Source organism: Carcharhinus amblyrhynchos, chromosome 3 (genome assembly GCF_965287045.1).
Source record: "Carcharhinus amblyrhynchos chromosome 3, sCarAmb.v2.hapA, whole genome shotgun sequence".
Classification (NCBI taxonomy): Eukaryota; Metazoa; Chordata; class Chondrichthyes; order Carcharhiniformes; family Carcharhinidae; genus Carcharhinus; species Carcharhinus amblyrhynchos.
Window position 1 is genome coordinate 22530004 of NC_137326.1, and position 23242 is coordinate 22553245.

Genomic DNA, 23242 nt, shown 5'->3' on the forward strand with positions numbered 1-23242 from the left:
TCGTTTACCCAATAATTTATATTTAAAATTTATAGTTCTCCTTTAAAAATGACGGGACCAAATCAAAGCGACCAAATTACTCGTTATCAGCTGCCCCAATACGCACCTAAAAAATACTTGCCAGGCCGCAGTACTGCGCAAGCGCAGAGAAGAAGAAGAAGACGCCTCACTGAAATGAGTGGCTTTCGAGGTGGCCATTCGAAAGAAGGAGCTACAAGGGGTGGGCCTTGGGTAAGGTAGGAATGGCCAATCAGCATGAAGATACCGGCTGCGGCGGAGGGTGGGTCATTCGAGGCGACCAATCGGAAGGGTGAGCCAGACGGGCGGGTCTTCGGTTTAGTTATGAGTGACATTCGAATCGACCAATCGAAAGGAGCGCTGCGGCGGAGGGTGGGTGTGAGGTACGGGATGAGTGACATTCGAACTGGCCAATCGAAAACAGGGCTGCGGCTGCGACGGAGGGCGGGACTTAGGTACGCGATGAGTGACATCCGGGATGACCAATCGAAAGAAGGGGATCTGGCATTGAACGAATTTGATTGGCCCTCCCCCGGGTAGGTGCCGTGTGCAGAGGGTCCCGCCCCCCCCCTCGTGTGCAAACCGCGTGACGCGTGCAGACGGAAAGAGCCAGAAAAAAACCGAAAGTCAGCGCTCGGAGGCTGAGGAGGGAGAGGGAAAAAATAACAGCGCAGCGCCAAGACCGTGAGTATATACACAAAAAAAAACAATCCACCGAGTGCGGGCCGAGAGAATTAACAGCTATACAGTGCAACATTTTTTTTCTCTCCCTCTTAACCAGTGTCTGGGCTCCCGAGGGTTAAACTCGGGAAGAAGTGCTGAGGTAAACAAGTGAATTTCTGACGGCGCATTGCGGCCTGCGGGTCAGGCTGCGGGCTCGAGCCCACCCACCCCCAACCTTTCCACAGCCGCCTCCAAACATCGACTATCTTTGAACCTGTGGTGGGGGAATGATATCTTCCCCAATCTCCTACCGGGGCCACTTCACGTCAGACAGCGGTGGCGTTCCCGGAGTGTGTGTGTGTGTGTACGCGTGGTTGCTGCTAGGCCCAAGTGCGTGGTCCGTGTGAAATTACACCCCCCCCCCCCCCCCCCCCCAGCCCCTCACTCTGTCTCGCTCGACTTTCTGCCATTTGGCCAACCCCCGTCCTCCGACGTTTGAGGAAAGGGAGGGAGACTGCATGCTGTTGCCTCGCCGTCACCGCCCTTTGGCGCCGTCACCGCCACCACGCTTGTTGGGCCCGCTTCCTCTCTCTCCTCCACTCTCCGGGCCCATGTGGCGCCATGGCCTGGCCTTGGCGGGTGGGGGGGGAAGAGGAGTAGGGGGCGGCTGGAGGAACAACGAATCCCGCCTTCCCCCGACACGATTAGGGATGAAAATGATCCTCGAAGTAGTGTTAAACAGTGACCACCTTCCACACCTCCCACCCTTTCGCCCCTCCAAGCGTGCTCTTAACCTGTGCTGACTGGCGGGAAATGAGGTTAAAATATTCCGCGTGGGGTGATGTCTCGTACTGCTTCTGTCTGTCTCTGACCCCGAATCAACTTGTTTTAGGCTGTCTCTGCCAAAGAGAAGCACTATTTTCTATCTAATTGGTGAACAGAAATTCTGCCTGATTTCAAATGATGTGCTCATTTCCACCTCACCCCGAAGCTCACTTTAGTTTTATACCAGTGAACAATTAATATGGAATGAAGGGCTACTGTGGTGGAACGAATAGAGAGTAAGTATGACTCCACGAATAGTGTGCAGGATTTTATTTAGGAACTCTGGGTTAAAAAGTTCCAAATATTGGACCATGTGGTTTTATGCCAATTAGTATTGGGGATCTTGTTTTAATCGGGTCTCAGAATGATAAGGCTGCTCCAAGAAAATGTTAATACACGTTTTGGATCACATTTGCTCTGTGTTTGACTAATTACTTGTTTCACTGTAGGGACAGTGACAGAGACCATTTTGGCCTACCATAGAATCCCTACTGTGCAGCAGGAGGCCATTCAGCCCAACAAATGTCAGCCCTCCAAAAGAGCATAGGCTGGGGGCCTGTCCCTCCACCCTATCCCTGCAACACTATCCCACATTTGCCATGATGAATCCAGTTAACCTACGCATCTTTAGACACTAAGGGAGCAATTTAGCATAGCCAATTCACGTGGCTTTGGACTGTGGGAGGGAACCAGAGCACATTGGGAGAACATGCCAGTGCTTTTTAACTGTGCTAGCTGTCAAGCTGAATTTTTCTACTCTAATATTCACTAGTTCTAACTACTTTCTTGTGACAGAGACCATTTCAGTAGCCATAGTTGGATGATAACGTTACTGGTATAGTATTCATAGACTATTAAGACGAGTTCCAATCTCATCTCAAACGGGAGGAAGTTAAATTCTGCAGTTCTTACCTGGACTATGTATCTCCAGGCCCATAAAATGTGATATTTAACTGAAATGGCCTGATAGACCAGTCGTCTTAGGAACATTAGGGGATGGGCAGCAATGCTCATATCCCAAGAATTAATAAAATGGTAGCTGTAACTTTATTTGACCTTGAAGACTTTTGGACACCTTAATTAGACTCCTTTTCTCACTCCTCTGAATGACAAAAGCCTTCCTTTTCTGAAGCTGTATTCAGAAACTTAAGAAATGTCTAGCACTTTGGTGCACCTCAATTAAAGCAATCAAACTACATGCATTCTAAGTGTAATAAACATAGGCCATTACATCCTTGCTTTTATAGTTCTTTTTGAAATACAGAACTGTTGCCTCTTTTAGAACCATTGCTACTTGCTGGTACATCTCTTTAAACAAATGTTAGCCACTCATGGATTACTATCTTTTCACTTGGTCTTGCTATTTGAGACCTTATGTTATTTCCAAAATTTACTACCTTCCATTTCCTCGCATTAAACTAGAACTGTCATTTTGGTTTAACTGAACTTAGACGACATTTGAAATAACAGCAATTTGCATTTATATAGTGCCTTTAGCATAGCAAAATATTCTGAGGTCTTCTACAGGAGCATTCACTGACAAAAAATTGACAGTGAGCCACATAAAGAGATGTTAGGACAGGTGTTGTTCAGCACTTTAAATGAGCATCTTGAGGGCAGGAAGGTTCAGCGACGGAATTCTAGAGCTTGAGGCTTAGACAGCTGAAGGCTTGGCTGCCAATAGTGGGGTGAAGGAAATCTGGCATGCACAGGAGGCTGCAGTTTATCAAAGATTGTTGTATTTAAAACTTTGGCTGCATATTTATATGCATTTCCATGGCCAAAGTTTGAGCTGCATTATTTGGTTTTGTATTTAAATTTGATTAAAAATCATTAATGTTGATATATACTCAACTGAAAATTTGTCTAATGGAGGAGTGAATGCTTTCCAGAAGCAAGTCTTGCTATTACACCAGCATTATATATAAAAAAAAAACTCTTAACCACCTAATGTTCAGAAAATAAATGTGGCCATGCAGTCTAATTCCAAAGGAGGAGGAAGAAAGTACAAAATCAGTTTGGTTTTGTTTCACCTATGTTTGGCAGATTGGGACAATATATTCAGGAAAGTAGATGCATTTAAGAGATGTTTAAACATTGCCACTTTTGTGTATCCCACTTTTCCTAAATCAACATTCAATTTGGCCACCCTCAAATTTAACTTCAAAATACTTAGATGTATACACGTTGAGATTACTTATTAAATGCACAACCAGTTACTGTTAAGTTTCCATTTTATAGCAAGTTTCTTGTTCTGAGTCTTTTGTAGTGACTCATTCTGTTACTTTTTTTGGCTTGTAAAGGTCACGTTTTGATTTCGTGATCTAATGCCCATAGCTCTCCAATTTAATAGCATTAAAGAAATACCATTAAGATACAAGTGAGAACATTGTATATAGTACAGGAATTGTTGAGATGGATGTTTGTAAAACTGCATACAGTCTTACAAAAGGATATACTAAATCTTTGTGATATCCTTTCATCTAGTCTTTAGTTGAATGAACAGTTTTATGTGCCTTAGTTCAATTAAAGCATTTTATGATATCCAAAGCTAACCTAAGATGTCTAAGGCATTTTGCACTTGAATTAACTTGTGTTGTATGTGGGTGGGTGTATCTGCAGTCCTGATGCATTTCTGTAATCTTGTGCAAATTAATATGATTTGACACCACATCTGTTGATGGAGATCACCACCTCTGGCACTAATTTTCTGTACCTTGGGCAGATGATACTAAGTACAACTGTAGCCAGGGGTGCCAAGTCTCGAATTAAATATTAATCTCTGGACTCTGAAAAACTTAAAAACAGATGTTAAAGTAATTAAAGCATAGTTTTAAAACTCCTTTAGTTACACAAGCATGGGGGTGGGGGGCAAGATGTCTGGCTCAGGTGGTTGATCCTGAGGTTGTGCAGAAAATTTCCAGGAATATTTCAAACCAAAATGGGCATCCAAACTTGCAACACCCTTGCTGCTGTGGATGGAATTGGCTAACAGCAAACACTGAAATGTGTATTATTTAAGTCTGTTTGCAACACGACTGATTGCTATTGCAGCGAAAAGACTCAAATTTGAGAAGCTTGCAGAATAGAAGCCAGATGAATCTAATGATCGTCAGCTTCAGTGTATTGTTGAAATATATTAATGCCATATCTAGGAAATAAGTCAAATGAAAATTAATAAACAGCATTTCACAACATATCATGCTTAGATTTCTGGATAAATTTTCCGAATGACATAACAATGGGGCAAAATTCCAGATGATTGCGGTTGGATTCTTGGGAGTGTGCTAGAGGGATTGGCTTCATTGGTTTGTCTTATCTTTAATTTAAGTGCTGCACTATTTTTGAAATCTCAGCTACAACTTAAAATGGATGATATCAGACAATGGATTTACTGCATCAGTATTTAATTATTGTTGCATTGATTTTTAAATTGTTATTCTGTCATTTGTGTTTCATAAGTACCAATCTGACTTGAGCAGAGTTCATTCTTAAGTATGCATATCATTTTGAGATAAATACTAGGTTGCATCCATGCTGGATCTTGTATTCCTGGATTTAAATTAATTGGCCTTTAAAGCTAGTAATAAACCCATGAAACATCTTTTATGTAATTACTTCAAAATTGAATGCTGTTGTGGAGGAGTGGAAAGGGGAAAATGTCAGGAATATGCCCAAAGTGAGAATGCAGATGGAGAATGGAGAGCAGCATTTAAAACTATAGCTTTAAACAGCTGTGATTTTTGGTGCTGCAGTGATTTTAAAGCCATTTAATTTTGTGGTATTTACTGTTATTTGTATACATCACTACCAGCTGTGAAAATTTAGTTATTCCAAGGAAATAGGATTTTCTTGTTGTTTTGGTTACAAAAGGATTAATGTCTCTAACATTCTGGGAGGAAAACTTGGAATGATTGTCATAAAAGCTTTCACCCATAATTTGGAATATGTATATAGGTCCAAGTCAGAGTGGTGAGCAACTTGAAACTGACACTATAAGTGATCATGTGCCCCATGCTTCTGCCCTACATATCTCTTCTAGATAGAGGTTGCTGGTTTGGAAAGAGCTTTCAAAAGATGGCAAGTTTGTAATTGCAGTACATCTTGCAGATGGTACGCTGTGTAGATGGTGAATTGGATGCTGATCTAGTGAGCTGCTTTGGCCTGGATGGTATTAAACTCAGGCATGTGTGAAGTATTCCATCACAACTAGTGACTGAGCATCAAGGGGGGATAGCACAGACTGCTTCAGAGTTTGAAATGTTGCACATAATGACCAATGATCATTAGTAGATGGAGGAACGGTCATTGAAGCAGTTAAAGGTGACTGGATCAAGGACACTAACCTGAGGAGCTCTTAGTTGTATTCTGCAGGAAAAATAATTGGCCTTCAACAACCACAACCATCTTTCTTTGTAATAGGTGTAACCAAGATTTTCCTTGATTCCCATTCATTTTAATTTTGATAGGACACCTTTATGCAATGCTCAATTATAGTCAATATACCCATGCTTGGACCAGAGCTATTGTGAGGTCTGGAGCAGAGTGCTGCTGGCACAACCCAACTGAGCATTGATGAAGCAGATTATTCATTAGCAAGTGTTACTTGATACTATCGACAACACCTCCATCTCTAAGTAGACTGAGGCTGAAATTGACTGGGATTTACTCTGATTTGAGGACTGGGCAGTTTTCCACATGAGTGTATATGGTTTTGCAGCTATACTGAAACAACTTGGTTAGAGGTGCAGTTAGTTCTGGAGCACATCTTGTCATTACCCTTGCCCTTCACTGTGATTGGCAGTTTCTTTTGGTCAGAATAAATTGAATTAGCTGAAAACAGGCAGCTGTGATGCTGGGGGCCCCAGGAGGAGACTGAAATGGATCATCAATCAGCTTGATGGTTGCAAATGATTCAGCTTTGTCTTTTGCATCTGCATGCTAGACTTGCATAATTGAGAATGGAGGTGTTTGTGGAACTTCCTCATGTAGGTCATGAATGACAGGCAAAGAAGTAGCTGATGTGATAAGACTTCAAGGTCTTTGATTTGATTTATTATTTGAAATATCATGCCTCTATCTCTAACGTCTACTCTTGGAATATTATCTTAGTAGAAGCATTTGTTTTGTTGCTGGGAGCCTCATTACAGGTCAAGTTGGTTTGCTGCACACATTGTGGGATGAATTACACCAGATGACACACCATAGGAAACAAGGGTGGCTACTGGACAGCAAGGGCTATCCATTGGCTAATGGTTAATTGTGCAGCCATAAAACTGAGTGTGTGCTGAAACCGCATTTTTGCCTGGATCACTCTATGCTTGGTGCAGGACATGTGTGAGAATTCATGGCAGTCATGTTGTATAACCTTGCTACTGCAAAACTACAGTCCACCAGCTATACAGCAAGAGAAATGAGGCAACCTACAAGCCCTTTTTCTGCTTGGGTTGCATATGATAAGTAACCAACAAACCCATTGACCAAACTTTGGTCTGACCACCAGTATCCACAAAGTCACATAAACACAAGCTGGCACATACCAGATTTAAAAACGAAATGCTATTTTGTAGGCAGTCAATTAATTAATCATCTACTGCATCCCCTTAGTGTCTGATTCCAGTTGTCTGCCTATGATTGCACTGGTATGTATTGCTATCCCAGTGGCTGCAGCATGGCTGGCAGAAAGCTGCTGTCTTCCAGCGGAGGAGACTGCCGATATCTTTCGAGGGGCTGGCTGAGAACAGCAAGAGTACTGGCAGTGGTGGGATGAGAGGTCTTGTGTGGCCTTTGAGAGGACAGCCGCTCATACACCCAGCATGACATCTCATCCATTTTATAATTTGGGGAACAAGTGGTTAGATTGTGACACCAATTTCTACACCTTCCATACATCATTGCATAAGTGAAGTGTGTGTCGAGATGGCCATCAGTTCCATTATAGAAATGATGGGCTCTAAGAGTCATGTAAGTTGGTGTTTTAATCTTCCCTGCTCTTTGTCATTGATCATGGACAACTAATCATCCAATATCAGCTTTCTTCTGTAAGTTGCCCATCAAAGACATTGTCCTTCAGCAAGCTGGCATATGCATCCTGGCTACAATTCACCATATGAAATACCAACTTGTGTGACATCAGTATCTGAACAAATATGTAAAATCATGATTTGTGGTGCATCTTCATGACTTCCTTGACTGTAAGTGAAAGGAAAACAGCAAGTTTTGACATAATATGCCCATGCTTGGACCAAAGCTATTGTGAGGACTGGAGCAGAGTTCTGCTGGCAGAACCCAACTGAGCATTGTTGAAGCAGACTATTCATTAGCAAGTGCTGCTTGATAATACTGTGAGAAACAACAGAAGTGCATGCATGCCTACATCATCTGCAGTTCATCAATTGTCTGGAAAATGAGGATAGTTACTTTCAATGGTTTCAACCCTGTACATGGCCTCAGCAGTGGATGTCCCAATATTGTCCTGTGCTGTCTTCTGTGGGGGTTAGGACATGCAAAGACACCTACCTTTGGTTGTGTACTACCTTGTCCTACAAGAGAAGTTTGGCAGTCACAGCTGAATAGCTGGCAGTGTGAAAAGCCTCAAATTTGGTTGAGGCTTGCAGGGTTAGATGAGGCCTGGTAGCATTTGGTAATAGTGTGACTGTGGTGATTAAGACTGCTGATACAGTTGGTAGGATATGGTAACTGAAGGTGCATACATTGACCATAAACACTCATGGTTGTTTCAGTTCTTGTGATCCTGCATCCAGTTTTCTGCGGCAGTCAATCAATTTGGCACAGGAATTAACCCTGCAAGCCTTCTCTGAACTGCCTCCAGTGTAAGTATATTCCTCAAGGAGATGAAAACTATATCTCTAAGTGTGATATCATTAGTGCCTGATAGTTGTAAGGCTTTCCTACTTCCCAATCTTTCAAGGCCATCTCATGACCGATATGTGGAGGAATCAGCTAGAGAGCAGGCCATCTTAAGACTGGGTACTGTGTAAAAGGAAGGGAATCATTGCCAATCTAACTGTGCGAGACACCTTAGGGATGAGTGGCCACAATGTGATAATTTTTTAAAAAAATTAAGATGGAATGTGAAGTAATTGATTCAAAGATTAAGATGTTGAATTTTAAAAGGAAACTAAGAAGATGTGGTTCATGCACAAAAATATCCAGATGCAATTTTTTTCTGTTTAAACTCAATGCTCCTTCTGCCAATTTTTTGCCCACTTAACCTATATCACTTTGTAGACAGTCTTCCTCACATTTGCTTGCTTTCCTGCTGATCTTTTTACCATTCAATTTGGCTACAATGCAATCTATCTCTTCCAAGATGAGTAGTTAAGGCCCCAGCACTGCGCTGGTAAACTGATGTGGTGGGTGCCAATCTGAAAATGGGCCATGATACCTGCTGTTAGTCAGTCCTCTACCTGTGAATGCTTATCTTTTGGGACATCTAATCAAATGCATTTTGGGAATCCAGATACATCTACTGGTATCCCTTTTATCGACTCAGCTTTTTGTATCCATAAACATTTCTAATTTGTCATAATACTTTCTTTTTTCTAAATATCCTGCTTCTGCTTAATGATGGATTACAGTACTTCCCCATGTTCTCTGCTTTCTACCTCCAGCCTTGAACAGAGGTGTACATTTGCGGTCTTGCAATCAACTTGAGTTTTTCAAAATCATCACATTTCACTGTCACCAGGCTCTAGGCCACAGATCCTAACATGCATGTATCTACATACATTAATTGGATAATTAGCAAGATTGGCGCTGCACCTGTCAATTTATTATCATCTTTTTCTGTGTAAGAAAAATAGAAAAAATTCCATGTCATTAAGTGTGATCTTGCATAGATAAATCATTTGTTTATGACTCCATACCACCAATAGAACAACTGATGGTCAAGAACATCTACCAACAGATTAGCTGTATCTGGTCTGTATCCACTGGTGCTAACCAAGCTCTGCACCGCCAAGGAAGGGAGGAGATCGAAGTATTGGTGACCTTTGTCTCTCTTCGACTTGCATGTTGAACATGAGTAAAGGAGCAGATGAATCCAAATTGTTTATGCATTATTTGAGTGGCTGGCTCAGGCATTACTGTTGCTTTTTCCAAATAATATGATAAGAACTTCCTTTTCTTTAAAAACTACAAATTGTAAAGCTGCATCTTTGGGCAATGTCATATTTCTAAAGATTACATTAGAGGTTGTATTTTTAAAGTATTGACATTGAACAAATCAAATTATCTGGTAATGCAAACTAGTCATGAATGCAAACATGTACTGTACTCAACTTCCAAGTAGAAATATATTTGCTTAACTTCATACATTTTGAAGCATGTGACTACTTTTAGTGGAATAATGGCAGTTTGTCCCAATATTTTTTCCTTAGACTGAAAATACTTCACCATGAGCCAGGAGTGCTATGCATGTGGACATACTGGGCATTGGGCACGTGACTGCCCAAGTGCAGGTGGGCGCAGTCGCATGCGAGGTCGTGGTAGAGGAAGTTTCACTGCTGCAAGAGGTAATATAAGAAGTTGCTTTTTAATCTTGGCATAGAAACATAGGGCAAAAGTATTAACCATGCTAAAAACAAAGTGTTCTAGGGCGTCCTGCATTTCTCACAGCTTGTACATAAGTTTTGAGTTTTGTTTGGAATCCCAAATTAGCCAGTCTTTAATCACAATGTAAATATAACCGTAGTATTATCAGTGTAACTGAATAATCATTCCCATTTTTAAATGTGAAAAGGTTGAGTCTGAAATAACAGTAACTGTCCCTTTTTAGACAAATGATTTGGATTTGGTTAAATTATTTATTTGTCACAGCCCTTAAAGAACCTTGAGATTGGTAGTTAAAGCCAAGTTTTCCTTTGTCAAGTAAATCAGTGAACATAATTGAAGATTCTGAATAGAATAAAAGGTCCTTGCGCATATTAACAAGACAAACCCATGCCTATCTTTCCTGAAACTACATGGTCAAATCACTCCCATTTATTATCGTTAATGGTGATCACCATTTTCCTCAGACATCCACTTGAGGGACTGATCACTCCTGGTTTTAGTTATCCATCTCAGGATAGACAGGGAGTCACCTGTAATGCCCCAGTATTTGTTGATGCACAGTTCCCTCTGACATCACCCTTGGATCTAACCTGGACCTGCTCCTATTTCTGACCTACATGCTGCCAGTTGGTAATATCCATGGTCATGACTTGGCTTCTGCAAGTAGACATAACTTCCATGAGTACATTGAAAACAGCTAGCTCTAACTCCACATAACCTCTTTCCATTGTCACTAAAGTATTGACACTGCTTGTCTGACATCGTGTGGGGAGTAGCAATTCATTCCAGTTTATTATTGGGAAGACTGAAGCCATTGCCTTCTGTCTGTATTAAAGACTCTGCTTCCTACCCATCGTAGCTGTTTGAGACTGAACATCTTGTTCAAACTTGATGTCATTTGTCATACATGAGCCCTGAGCTTCAACTATGGAGTTCCAGGAAAGATGGGCATGGCTTTGTGGGTAGGTGTACTTGCAGTCAAGTAGTGGTCATAGAACTGACAAACCTGCCCTTTTATGTAACGGGGTGGGGGGGCTGATCCATGTCTCTGCTTTTAATGACATTCTGCTGAACAGTCTAAATGGCCTAAAAAAAAAATTGTGGAATGTTAAATTTCTCCATTATGCAATTCACATTTTTATAATTTTGCTATTTCAGTTACTGTAATCTCTCGTATGCTTCACACATTTTTTAACTTAAGGTGAAAGTTCAGTACAATTTACTTGCTGATTTGTCTGAACACTTAAATGCCATTGGTTGCTTACCTTGCTTGATGACATTGCATGTCCGGAAATCCCTTGATTTAGTGCCAGATTCAAACTGATATCAAGAAAGGAGAAGTTCATACCATTGAATTTTTGTGGGCAGCTTTCTTCTAGGTCAGTGGCAAGTGACGTTTCATCACAAGCCATGAAATTGGGCTAGTATTTTTTTCCTTGCTGTTACTATCCTATTTCAGAAAATAAACTGCTTTTGGCCCAATCCCTGCAAGAGTACAAAATCTCATAGTGGGGATGTAGAACAGTAAAGTTACATCACAGGAGGCCATTTGGCCCATCTTGTCCATGCCATGTTGGATGATTGTGTTGCCCAACTAAAGAGATGCATAACATGGGTGGGCGTTGTCAAATTCTTTGGAAATCTGTGATCCCTTTTCAGTGGAGAAGCCATCAAAAATTGAAATTTTATCCTGGCTCTGTTTAATGAAGGCAGCAATAATCTCAAGTGAAGTTTGATGCTAGATGTAATTAAATTAAAAAGAAATAAATGTTTTTTCAAGGCAAAGAATGTTAAGGTTGCAAGTGGAAAGCATTTTCACCTTGTACATCAAAGTTAAATATACCCAAGTTGGGTAAACCTCTGAACATGCTCTATCATTCATTGTTTTCATTACTTGCTGATGAACTCTATTTTAAATCTATATTCCACTTCCAGATATCTGCTATCGTTGTGGTGAATCAGGCCACCTTGCAAAGGATTGTGAGCTCCAGGAAGATGGTAAATATGCAAACACTTTTATTGGTGATGGGCCAAAATAACTTGTTGCAAACACAAATAATTGTTATGCTGTTACATTTCAGCCTGCTACAACTGTGGCAAGGGTGGCCACATTGCCAAAGATTGCAAGGAGCCAAAGAAGGAGAGGGAGCAGTGCTGCTATAATTGTGGCAGACCTGGACATCTGGCTCGTGACTGTGATCATGCTGATGAGCAGAAATGTTATTCATGTGGCGAATTTGGGCATATTCAGAAGGACTGCACCAAAGTCAAGTGCTATAGGTATGAAGCAGATGACCCATTTTTGTGAATTTTATTCCAGGCTGGTCATGTAAATTAGTTTGCTAAGTAGTAATGTGAATGTTTGCTAAAATAGTAATCAAACGTATTGGACATTCATGTTTTTGAATACTTCATTCAACTGTGCATTTGCTGTCTGTGGTGGACTGTATAAACATCACTTCTGTGTAGGTAAAAAATAGTGAAGCATTCCTGCAAATGCAGAGTATAAAAACTCATGTTATGAATTGCATGTCTTTTTCCTCAATGGGAATGTTAGGAAAGCATTTGGAGTTGTGCACCGTTCAATTATGTTGGACAGTAATATTTTTGTGACATGGGAAGTACAGGAATTTTTACTTTTTCTCCACACCCCTACCCAAGTCAATATTGACACTATTAGGCTCGAGTTTCAGGAGTGCCTTCCTGTGTTTTGCCTACATGGCCATTCCATTTACATGAGCTATTCAAGTGGTTATTCCAAAAATGAGGCATTGCAACTGAGCTCAGTATCTACATGAAGACACAAGAGGCTGTTAGTAGGTGCAATTGGAATGAATGACTAATGTCCTCTCCCACCCCACTTGTCCATTGACTTTGGATTGCTGAAACTAGAGTACATAATTGTGGACTGAGATGAGATTTGTTTTGTCTTTGAATCCCCTGCCAGTTACGGCTTTAGATTCTCTGTCACTGGATATATTGAAGGCTGTGATATGCAAATTTTCATGTATTTGTGATTATGGATGTGGGCAGGCAATAGTGAAGTAGAAGATGCATACTTAATTCTCCGAATGTGCTTTGCAATTTAGTATGTCCTAATCATTTTTTTGATGCCATTGCTTAAATGCTATCCTGACTGAAGGTCAGGTCTGAAATCTTTCAGTCTTTATGGCTCAGCCACTCTTGCCAAACTAACTGAGCATGACACAAGCGCTTCAAGCACTTGATGGAATGCCAGGTGAATGTGTAAGCATATGAGGGGGTCAGTAGAACTTGCCCAACAAACCTAAAGCTGTAGCATCAAATCTGTAAAGGAAGCATTAGTTGGTCACTGTTCATTTCAGTTGGAAAGGGGCTGAACCAACTTGATGTTGGTACATCTGACAGGCCAAAATAAATTAAAAGACTAAAATTCTACAACACTTGCATATCTCTATCTTTGAAGTACTCTATGCAATGCCTGTACGTTACAAGGCTACTGGTTATACATTAAAATGAATAACAAATCTGATCTCAAATTTGATTGTGTGGTAAAAAATGAGATTCAAAGGATAAATAACAATTGGATAGCATGTCATCCACTGACAAACTGCTTTCTTGTATCAGGCCTGAAAAATGGTGATCATTCTTTCAGTACTTGTCATGAATTTGCCTCGGGTTGGCTAAAACAAAAAAAAGTGTTCAATGTATCTAATCAAAATGTCTTGTCTGTACATGTTTTGTCCACAAAGCATAAATCTGTTAATTTTTGTCTTGCTGTTTATTTTTCCTATTAGAAATTACTGTATCAGCATTTAGAATGGAAACTGCTTAAATAAACTTATCAAATGAATTACACTTTCATGCCAGTAGTGCTGTTAACGCCTTTAGTTTTGACTTGCAGCTCCTTAGCTTTTACTAGACAAATGCCCATACTTCTGTGCTACTCAAATTGCTGTTTTGCTTCAAAATATAAATCAATGTTTTTTAAAAAGTCTGAATGTAAGATTTTAAAATTGGGACTGAATTGCATTAATTAAGGCTTGAAATTGTTAAACAATGTTTAAACCGGGTTAGGTTCTGTGCATCAAAATACTTGAGAAATTTAATCTGGGATTTAAATTTGTTTACAGTTACTTTACACACATTGGAATTTAATGACACTGATTAGAAATCACTTGGATCCTGACACAGGTAACATCAGACATAATCATTAATAGATCAAAAGAATTTGGGAGGACTCTGTAACATGAAAATGTGGGACTTGCTGCCAAATATTAAACGGAGGCTTTATGCGCAAGAGACAATGGAATATAGGAGGCTGGGTGAAAGGAACGGCTTTTGTGGAATGTCAACAAATAATCTAATTGAAACACAAACATAAAAGATAGTAGAAAGGGGCCATTTGGCCCTTTCAGCCTGCTCTGCCATTCATCTCGATCATGGCTGATTGTCTAACTCAATAACCAAATCCTGCTTTCTCCCCAAAACATTTGATCCCATTCGCCCCAAGTGCTATAATCTAGCTGCCTTTTGAATACATTCAATGTTTTGGCATCAACTGCTTCCTATGGCAATTAGTTCAATGGCTCACCACTTCTGGGTGAAGAAATGTCTTCTCATCTCAGTCCTAAATCTTCAGACTGTGATCCCTGGTTCTGGATGCGTTCTGCCAACAGCATCTGCCTTGTCTACTCTTTGAATTTTATAAGTCTTTGAGATCCCCCCTCATTCGCCTGAATTCCAGTGGAAACAGTCCTAATCTAGTTGATCTCTCCTTGTACATCAGCCCTGCCATCCCCACAATCAGCCTGGTAAACCTTTGCTGCACTCCCTCAAGAGCAAGAACATCATTCCTCAGAAAAGGAGACCAAAACTGCACACGTTATTCATGGTGTGGCTTCACCAAGGCCCTGTATAATTGCAACAATGCACCCTTGCTCCTGTACTTAACCTCTTGCAATGAAGGCCGATATGCCACTTGCTGCCTTTATCTCCTGCTGCACCTTCAGTAACAGGTGCACAAGGACACCCAGGTCCCCCTGCACACTTCCCTCCCAATTTGCAGCCATTCAGGTAGTCATCTGCACCTTGTTTTGCTTCCTAAGTGAATATCCTCACATTTCTGAATTGTACTGCGTGTACCATTTGATTTGCTTGCTTGCTCACCCAACCTGTCCAGATCATGCTGAACAATCTCTGCATCCTCGTCACAGTTCATCCTCCCACCAACTTGGTATCATCTGCAAACTTTGAGATGTTAGTTTGTTCCCTATCTAAATCATTAATATATGTTATGAATAGCTGGGGTCCTGACCCCAATCCCTGTGGCACCCCACTAATTACTGCCTGCCAGGACCCATAATTTCTAGTTTGTTTCCTCCCTGTCAACCAGTTTTCTATCTGTCTCAATACACTTCCCCCAATTCCATCCCATGTGCTTCAATCTTGTGCATGGGATGCTTCAAATGCTTTCTGAAAGTCCAAGTATACCACTGCCTGACTCCCCCCTGTCAACTTTACTAGTTATATCTTCAAAGAATTCTAATTGATTTGTTGAGCATAATTTCCCCTTCATAAATCCATGCTGACCCTATCTGACCCTGCCTCTGCTTTCTAAATAGTCCACTACAATAAAGTCCTTGATAATGGATTTGAAAACTTCCCCACTACCGATGTTAGGCTTACTGGTGTATAATTCCCTGTTTTTCTCTCTACCACCCTTTTGGAGTGACATTAGCTACCCTCCAATCTGCAGGAACTGTTCCAGGTTCTATTGAATCATGGAAGATGAGCACCAATGTATCCACTATTTCTAGAACCACTTCCTTAACTAAGGTGTAGATTATCAGGCACTGGGGATTTATCTGCCTTCACTCCCATCAATATTCCCAGCATCACTTCTCTACTAATATTGATCTCCCTCAGTTCTTTCCCCTCTAAATTTTGCATTCTTCAACATTTCTGGTGTCTGTGTCCTGTTTTGTGAAGACAGTCAAAATATGTATTAATTTGCTCAGTCATTTTTGTTCTCTATTGTATATTTGAGTTCTAAACTGCTGCCAATCCTCAGACCTATTATTTTTCTTGGCCAATCTGTATGCTTCCCCCTTGGATTGGATATTATCCTTCTTTTGTAAACCATGGATTGGCTTTCTTGACCATTTTGGTTCTGTGCCAAATGGGGATAAACAATTGCTGCAATTCCCCTATGCATTCCTTGAATGCTTGCCATTGCCTGTCCACTGTCATCCCTTTAACTCCCCAATCTTTCAAGGCCATCTCATGACTCATATCATCTTAGTTTCCTTTTAAAATTCAACATAATCTTTGAATCAATTACTTCACATTCCATCTTAATTTTTTTTTAAAAATTATCACATTGTGGCCACTCATCCCTAAGGTGTCTCGCACAGTTAGATTGGCAATGATTCCCTTCCTTTTACACAGTACCCAGTCTTAAGATGGCCTGCTCTCTAGCTGATTCCTCCACATATTGGTCAAGAAAACTATCCCAGAAACAATCAGGAATCTCCTCTACAGCAGTGTGGCTAATTTGACTTACCCAATCTGTGTGCAGATTATAATCACTGATGTTCCCTTATCACTTGCATCTTTAATTTTGTGTTTAATGTCATTCCCAACATCTCCACTGCAATTTGGGGTCTATATATGGCACTCACTAATGCTTTTTGCCCCTTGGCATTTCTGAACTCTACCCATATAGACTCCACATTGTCAGAGGTAATGTCCTTTCTCATTAATTTCCTTTTTTAACCAGTAACACCGCTGCCCCACCCCTTTCTTTGTTCTTCCTAAATACTGAATACTCAGGGACATTCAGTTCCCGTCCCTGGTCACCCTGTAGCCATGTCTCTAATCACAATTATTGTATCTGTTTACATCTCTTTGCATGGTTGGTTCTTCCACTTTATTGCAGATGCTTTGCGCATTATGGCACAGAGCCTTTGAGCTTGTCTTTTTAAGTTTGTCTCGCTTCCCAATATTTTTCTTTAGCCCTGTTTGAATTTTGTCCTTGGTTTCTCTGCCTATCACCTATTCCTTTGTCTACCTCTTGTTTTTGTCCTTGTTCTTTCCTCTGACTATTTACATAAGTTCCCATCCCCAGCATATTAATTTAAATCCTCCCCAACTGCTCCAGCAAATAATTCCCCAGGATATCAGTTCCAGTTCTGTCCAGATGTAACCCATCCAATTTGTACAAGTCTCACTTTCACCAGAACTAGTTCCAATGTCCCAGGAATCTGACACCATCTCTTCAGCCATGTATTCATTGATATATTGTCATTTTTACTCTGGCTAGCACATGGCGTCAGTAGTAAGCCAGAGATCACCCCCTTTGAAGTCCGATTTCTTTAACTTCCTTAGCTCTTTGCATTCTGCTTTTAGAATCTCATTCATTTTACCTATGCTGTTTGTATCAATGTGTGTCACAGTTTGCCTGCGCTGCCCCAGAATGTCCTGTACCTGCTGAGTCATCCTTGAATGTAGCACCAAGAAAGCAACGTATCCAGTCTGGAGTCTTGTTTGCAGCCACAAACACCTGTCTGTTCCCCTTAAAATTGAGACTGAGTCTCTTACAACTATTGCACTGGCAATAGTTATCCCTCCCCTCTGTAGCAGAACTCACCATGGTGCAATAAGTTTGTCTGCTGCTGCTTCCCCTGAGCTCATTCCCCCTCAACAGTATCCAAAACAGTGTGTTTTGCAGGGGAATGGCCACAAATTCCTGCTCTACTTGCCTATCTCTCTTGCTCTGGTGGTCACCCATTCCCTTCCTGTGGGAGTCTGAGTCTGCGGTGTGACCATCTCTCTCTGTGCTATCCACAATACTCTCTGCCTTGTGGATGTTCTACAGAGTCCCCAGCTGCCATTCGAGCTTTCAGGAGTTGTTGCTGCAGATGTTTCCTGCACACATGCTGACCTGGGGGACTAGAACTGTCCCCAACCTGCTATGTGGAGCATGAGGAGCAAACCACTACTTGGAGCTCTCTGTCGTGTCTTACCTTTTTAAATTAAACTTTTGAAAGTTTTTCAGATTATGTCCAATTCTCTAGGGCCCATCTTTCCTGTGCCTCTTACTACTGGACTTTACAAACTAAAAACCATAAGTGATCTCAGACTACTAGTGATTAAAATTAAATATTTACCTGACCTTTCTATTACCAATCAGCTCTTTCCCTTATGTCCTCTACAAGATAACACCTTTTATCTCACAGTGCCCTTATTTGGATAGAGGAGGGGGGAAGGAAACACTATTGAGGTTCTGTTTCAAGTTCCACTTAATTTCTTGTGCCCTACCCAAATATCATGCTGCACTGCTCGTCTTGAGCACGTATCAAACCAACCATGTCATTTTCTGGCACAAAACAGGCCACCTTTTGAGTTCCATCAGTGGATCTGTCCATTTTGTGATGGTGACTGAGGTTTATCTACAGGAGGAATCGTACCCAATAAGCTTTAATAACTGTTCCATTGCACTGTGGATTTGTATGAATTTTCTTTTGCTCGTGGACTATTGTTCAAGCTAACATTTGCTTATTACTGATTGCCTTTGAGAAGGGTGAGTTGCCTCCTTTAACTACTGCAGTCCATGTGTTGTGTGGACAGCCTTGTGCTGTTTTGAGAAGGGGTCTTGGATTTTGACACGTGAAAGAATAACGATTATAATTCCAAGTCAGGATGGTGCGTGACTTGGAGAGCAATTTGCAGATGTTTCCATGCATCTGCTGTCCTTGTCCTTCCACTGGTTTGACAAGTGCCATTGAAGGAACCTTGGTGAGTTGCTGCAGTGCATGATCTATACACTGCTACCATTGTGTCAGTGGTGGTGGTCTGTGGTAATCTCACAATGTTGACTCCCTCATCTCCACTAAAGGTTCAGCATGCGAACATAGTTAAAATTTCATCTTTGAGATGGTCATTGCCTGACACTTGTGTGGCACAAATGTTACTTGCAACTGCAGTCAAATCAAAGATTGTCCAAAATTTGCTGCATGTGGATACTGATCGCTACAGCCAAGAAAGAAAGCTGTTAAAATTGTGCCTGTTGCCACCCCTTTGAAACAATCTTCTCTTTTGTCCATAGCCCTTCTCTGCTGCTCTCCAAGCTTGACATCCTCCTTAAAGTGTAGTACTCAGAATTAACCACAATATTCCAACTGGTGCCTAACCAATGTTTTATTGAAGTTTAATGCTCTTTTTATTTGTAAAGCTGATATGCAACTTGCCTTTTTAATAGCCTTCTCAACTTGTCCTGCCATCTTCAAAGGTTTGTGTATGTACAACACCACCCCCAACCCTTCCAGGTATCTGTTTCTGTGCTTTGTTTAATGCTGTTTGGTTTATGTTGTCTCCCTTGCAAGAATGTCTGGATATTTAAAATGTTAACTAATTAGGTCTGGGGAGTTAATAATGGCAAATGAGCATGTGGCAGATGAGTTGGATGGGTCACTATAGAGGGTACAAATAACATCCCTAAAATAGCTATAAATCAGCAATTGGGAGGGAGGAACTCAAATTATCACCAGGGAAGTAGAATTTAGCAAATTGTTGGAACTATAAATTGACAAATTCCTGGATCCTGATGAATTGGTATTGTCACTGGACTAGTAATCCAGAGACTAGGACACAATCTTAGGACCCAGCCAGTGGCACCCACATCCACAATGATACTTTCAAAATCCATTAGATTTGGGATGGTTGTGTTATATTGGAGAATAGCTAATGTAGCTTTATTGAAAAAGTGGGAGACAGAAAGCAGGAAACTAGGCCAGTTACCTTAACAGCTGTCATTAGCTATTTGTAATAATTAGATGTTATAACAGGACATAGGAAAAATTCAGGCTAACACACAAGCAGAGTCTGTGATTTTATATGAAGGGAACCGTTTAATTTGTTGAAATTCTTTTAAGAATTAACACGCTGTAGATAAAGGGGAACTGGTGGGTGTACTGTACTTTTGATTTATCAAATGCCTTTTCTGAAGACCAAAGATTATTCATAAGATGGGGTAATTTGGCCCATCGAGCCTGCATTGACCATCCCACCCAGGCCCTATCCCCATAACCCCATGTATTTACCCTGCTAATCCCCCTGTTGGGCAATTTAACGTGGCCAAACAACTTAACTTCGACATCTTTGACTTAATTGAAACTTGGGTCCTGAGGGGTCTGTGGTTGGCGTGGAAAATGTATTTTCCAGGGTTGATGTGGAATGGATGTTTCCTGTTGTGGAAACAATCTAGAGCTCAGGATCACTGTTTCAAATTAAGGGGTCTTCCATTTAGAACTGAGATGAACAATTTTTGAAGATTCTATGGCTTTGGAATTCTCTTCCGTAGACAATTGAGGCAGAGTACCTGAATATCTTGAAGGCAGAGGTAGATTCTTGATGAGCAAGGGGGTCAAAGGTTGTTCATGGTAGGCAAGAATATGAAGTTGAAGTTAAAATCAACTCAGTCAGCCATGATCATATTAAATAATAGAGCAAATTCGAGGGGTCAAATGTCTTTCTTGTATGTTTGTATTTAAAAAGTTGGTTGATTATTGCTGACAAAGCAGGCATGCTGTTGAAACTTATTGTCTAGAACTAATTGGAATAAGACACTGCCAAATTTCAAAACTGATAACATTTTCAACTGCATGTAAAAGGGTGCTGATTTGTTGACAAGTCAAAGCTTCCTTGTGCATTCCCCATGGTAACACAACCATTGTTTAATTCAAAAAAGGCACATGGCTGGACATGTTCTTTTTGCCTGCAGCAAACAAATCCCTGCATGTGAATGAGTCTAGCTTCTAGTAAACAGAGGAACTACATTCTAATTGTAAATTGGTTCTTTGCTTTTTTATTCATTTGTGAGACCTGGGTGTTGCTGGTCGGTCAGCATTTAGTGCCTGGGGGCAGTTTTGAATCAACCATATTGCTGTGATTCTGGAGTTGCATGTAGGCCAGACCAGATATGGACAGCAGATTTTCTTTCCTGAAAACATCAGTAAACCAAGTGAGTTGTTCTGACAATCAGCAGTGGTTTCATAGTCATCAGTAGGTTTCAGATTTTTATTGAATTCAAATTCCACCATCTGCCGTGGCAGGATTCAAACCTGGGTCCCCAGAACATTAGCTCATGCCCAATTGGGGAATCAAATCTAATGTTAACTAATTACAATTGTCAGTTGGGCTGGCAATACTTAGGAGCTACAAATATTTAGAAGTAAGAACCAGTCCTCTGCAGGCAAAGGATTCATGTGTTTTATTTGGATGACACCATATAGGCGGGGATGGGGGTGGGGAGCAATAGTTGCTTGGTGTATTCTGCATGATAGCACATTGGTCAACCGAGAATAGATTTTCCAATTTTTCTCATGCTGTATAAATTTGCTGCTCTTTGAAATTTGGCATTTTTCTATCATGAGTACAAGATAAAGTTTTGGCAGCATAGGCCTTTTTGCAAAAAAAAACTGACTTTGTTACTGATTCTACTAGACTTTTAATGGTTTTGACATTCAATTAGAATGTTACCCTGTGCAAAGCATATTAGAGAGATTCTGGATTGATTAATGAAAAAGCAATCATTAGGTGTGCTAACAATTTCTGGTGGCTCAAGCAGTTAACATCTTGTTGGAAGTGCAATTTGAGTTCTTCAGGCTACTTTAAGTGGTGAAGTTTATTGAAAGTTGAGCTGTGATAACAGTACATGATGGTAATGGATCTGCTTTAGACTCTACCCTAGATTGAAAAGCATCCACATGTATATGGTCGGAATATTTTTTGCAGTTATAATTAACATGAATAGTGTAGAAAACTCAGGCATTACCTTCGGATCACCAGCTACACTGGGAAATGAGTTGAAACTCATTGAAAGGGCTACCTCCAGGTTGTAACTTTAGGCAGTCACCTGAGTAAGAGTTGGAACTCTGAATCCAAAACTAGAACTGATACTTAATTTGCATTTTAATACCTGAAGCTAAATATTTTTTCCCTAATGCACTAGCTGTCACAGGTAATTAAATTGCATTGATATCACATCCATTAAAATCAGCACTGTGGAAGGACCGGGCTTGATGCTTTTTCTCTGGACTTGTGTATTCTGGTAATGAATTTAAACACTTGTAGCTTGGTGTGCATATTGGAACTTCAGTGTCAAATTATCTTGTTTAAATTACAGGTGTGGTGAAACTGGTCATGTTGCCATTAATTGCAGCAAGGCAAGTGAAGTGAACTGCTACCGCTGTGGTGAAGCTGGACATCTTGCACGGGAATGCACGATCGAGGCTACAGCTTAAATCTTACTTTGTCGCCCCTCCTTTTTCTGATTGATGGTTGTATTATTTCCTCTGAATCCTCTTCACTGGCCAACGATTGGCAGATAGAGGCTAGTCCCAGGCCAAGTGAGCTTTACTCGAAAATGTAAAAGGAGGAAAGGGGTGGAAATTGACTTTCTGCATTTAACTACAAATGTTTATGTTTAGTTTGGTAGAGGTGTTATGTATAATGCTTTGTAAAAGAACCCCCTTTCCATGCCACTGGTGTATAGGGATTAATGAGTGGTAAGCTATGAACCCGATCAGTTACCCTTTGGGTTCTGGAAGTGATTCTGTGGGAGGAAACCAAACCTGGAAGTGTCTGTGAAAACTTCCGCATGTGATTTCTTGAAATGTTGGCTTTGAATTGTTTGATCTTGGGAACAGTTCATCACATAAACCAACATCTGTATCGGGGCCCTACGTACAGTAAACAGCAAAGTGGGAGTAAACAATGAGAAACAAAGAGCAAACCTGTCCACAACTTAAAAGTACAGGTTTTTTTTAAAAAGCATCATAGGAGTAACCAACTTACAGTAGCTGAAACCAGAGTCGGTGTCAGAGATACAGATGTTCAAGCAGAGGTTTGAATAAATTTTTGAATGTAGTTTAGCAGCTATTATACCCATTATGAAATACCACAACAAACACACAGCAAACAGGATTGGAACTACACAGCAGTTGAATGTGTTTTCACAGAAATCAAGATGTTATTTTTGTATAATACAATTAGACTACTGTAAAGAATCATTTGCTTGAAATCAGTTTTTTAAGACAGAAGGTAAAAGCAACTGAAGTCTTAGAACTATAGAAATGTAATTTTAAACTATCAATAAAGCTGGAGGAGGAAGGGGAAA

General features: G+C 40.6%; 1 protein-coding gene across 2 annotated transcripts; it reads left to right on the plus strand.

The window, feature by feature from the left end:
- The first annotated feature begins 589 nt into the window (after window positions 1-589).
- Window positions 590-23242, plus strand: cnbpb (CCHC-type zinc finger, nucleic acid binding protein b). 2 transcript variants are annotated; one of them, XM_080182153.1, is made up of 6 exons: window positions 628-702; window positions 8250-8339; window positions 9909-10043; window positions 12019-12081; window positions 12165-12363; window positions 22250-23242. In XM_080182153.1, exons 3-6 carry the CDS (start codon window positions 9926-9928, stop codon window positions 22365-22367), a joined length of 498 nt encoding a protein of 165 aa, XP_080038279.1. In that variant the 5' UTR covers window positions 628-702; window positions 8250-8339; window positions 9909-9925; the 3' UTR covers window positions 22368-23242. The 2 variants fall into 2 exon arrangements, with proteins under 2 accessions (XP_080038272.1, XP_080038279.1); XM_080182146.1 differs by lacking the exon at window positions 8250-8339 and having other exon boundaries at window positions 590-702.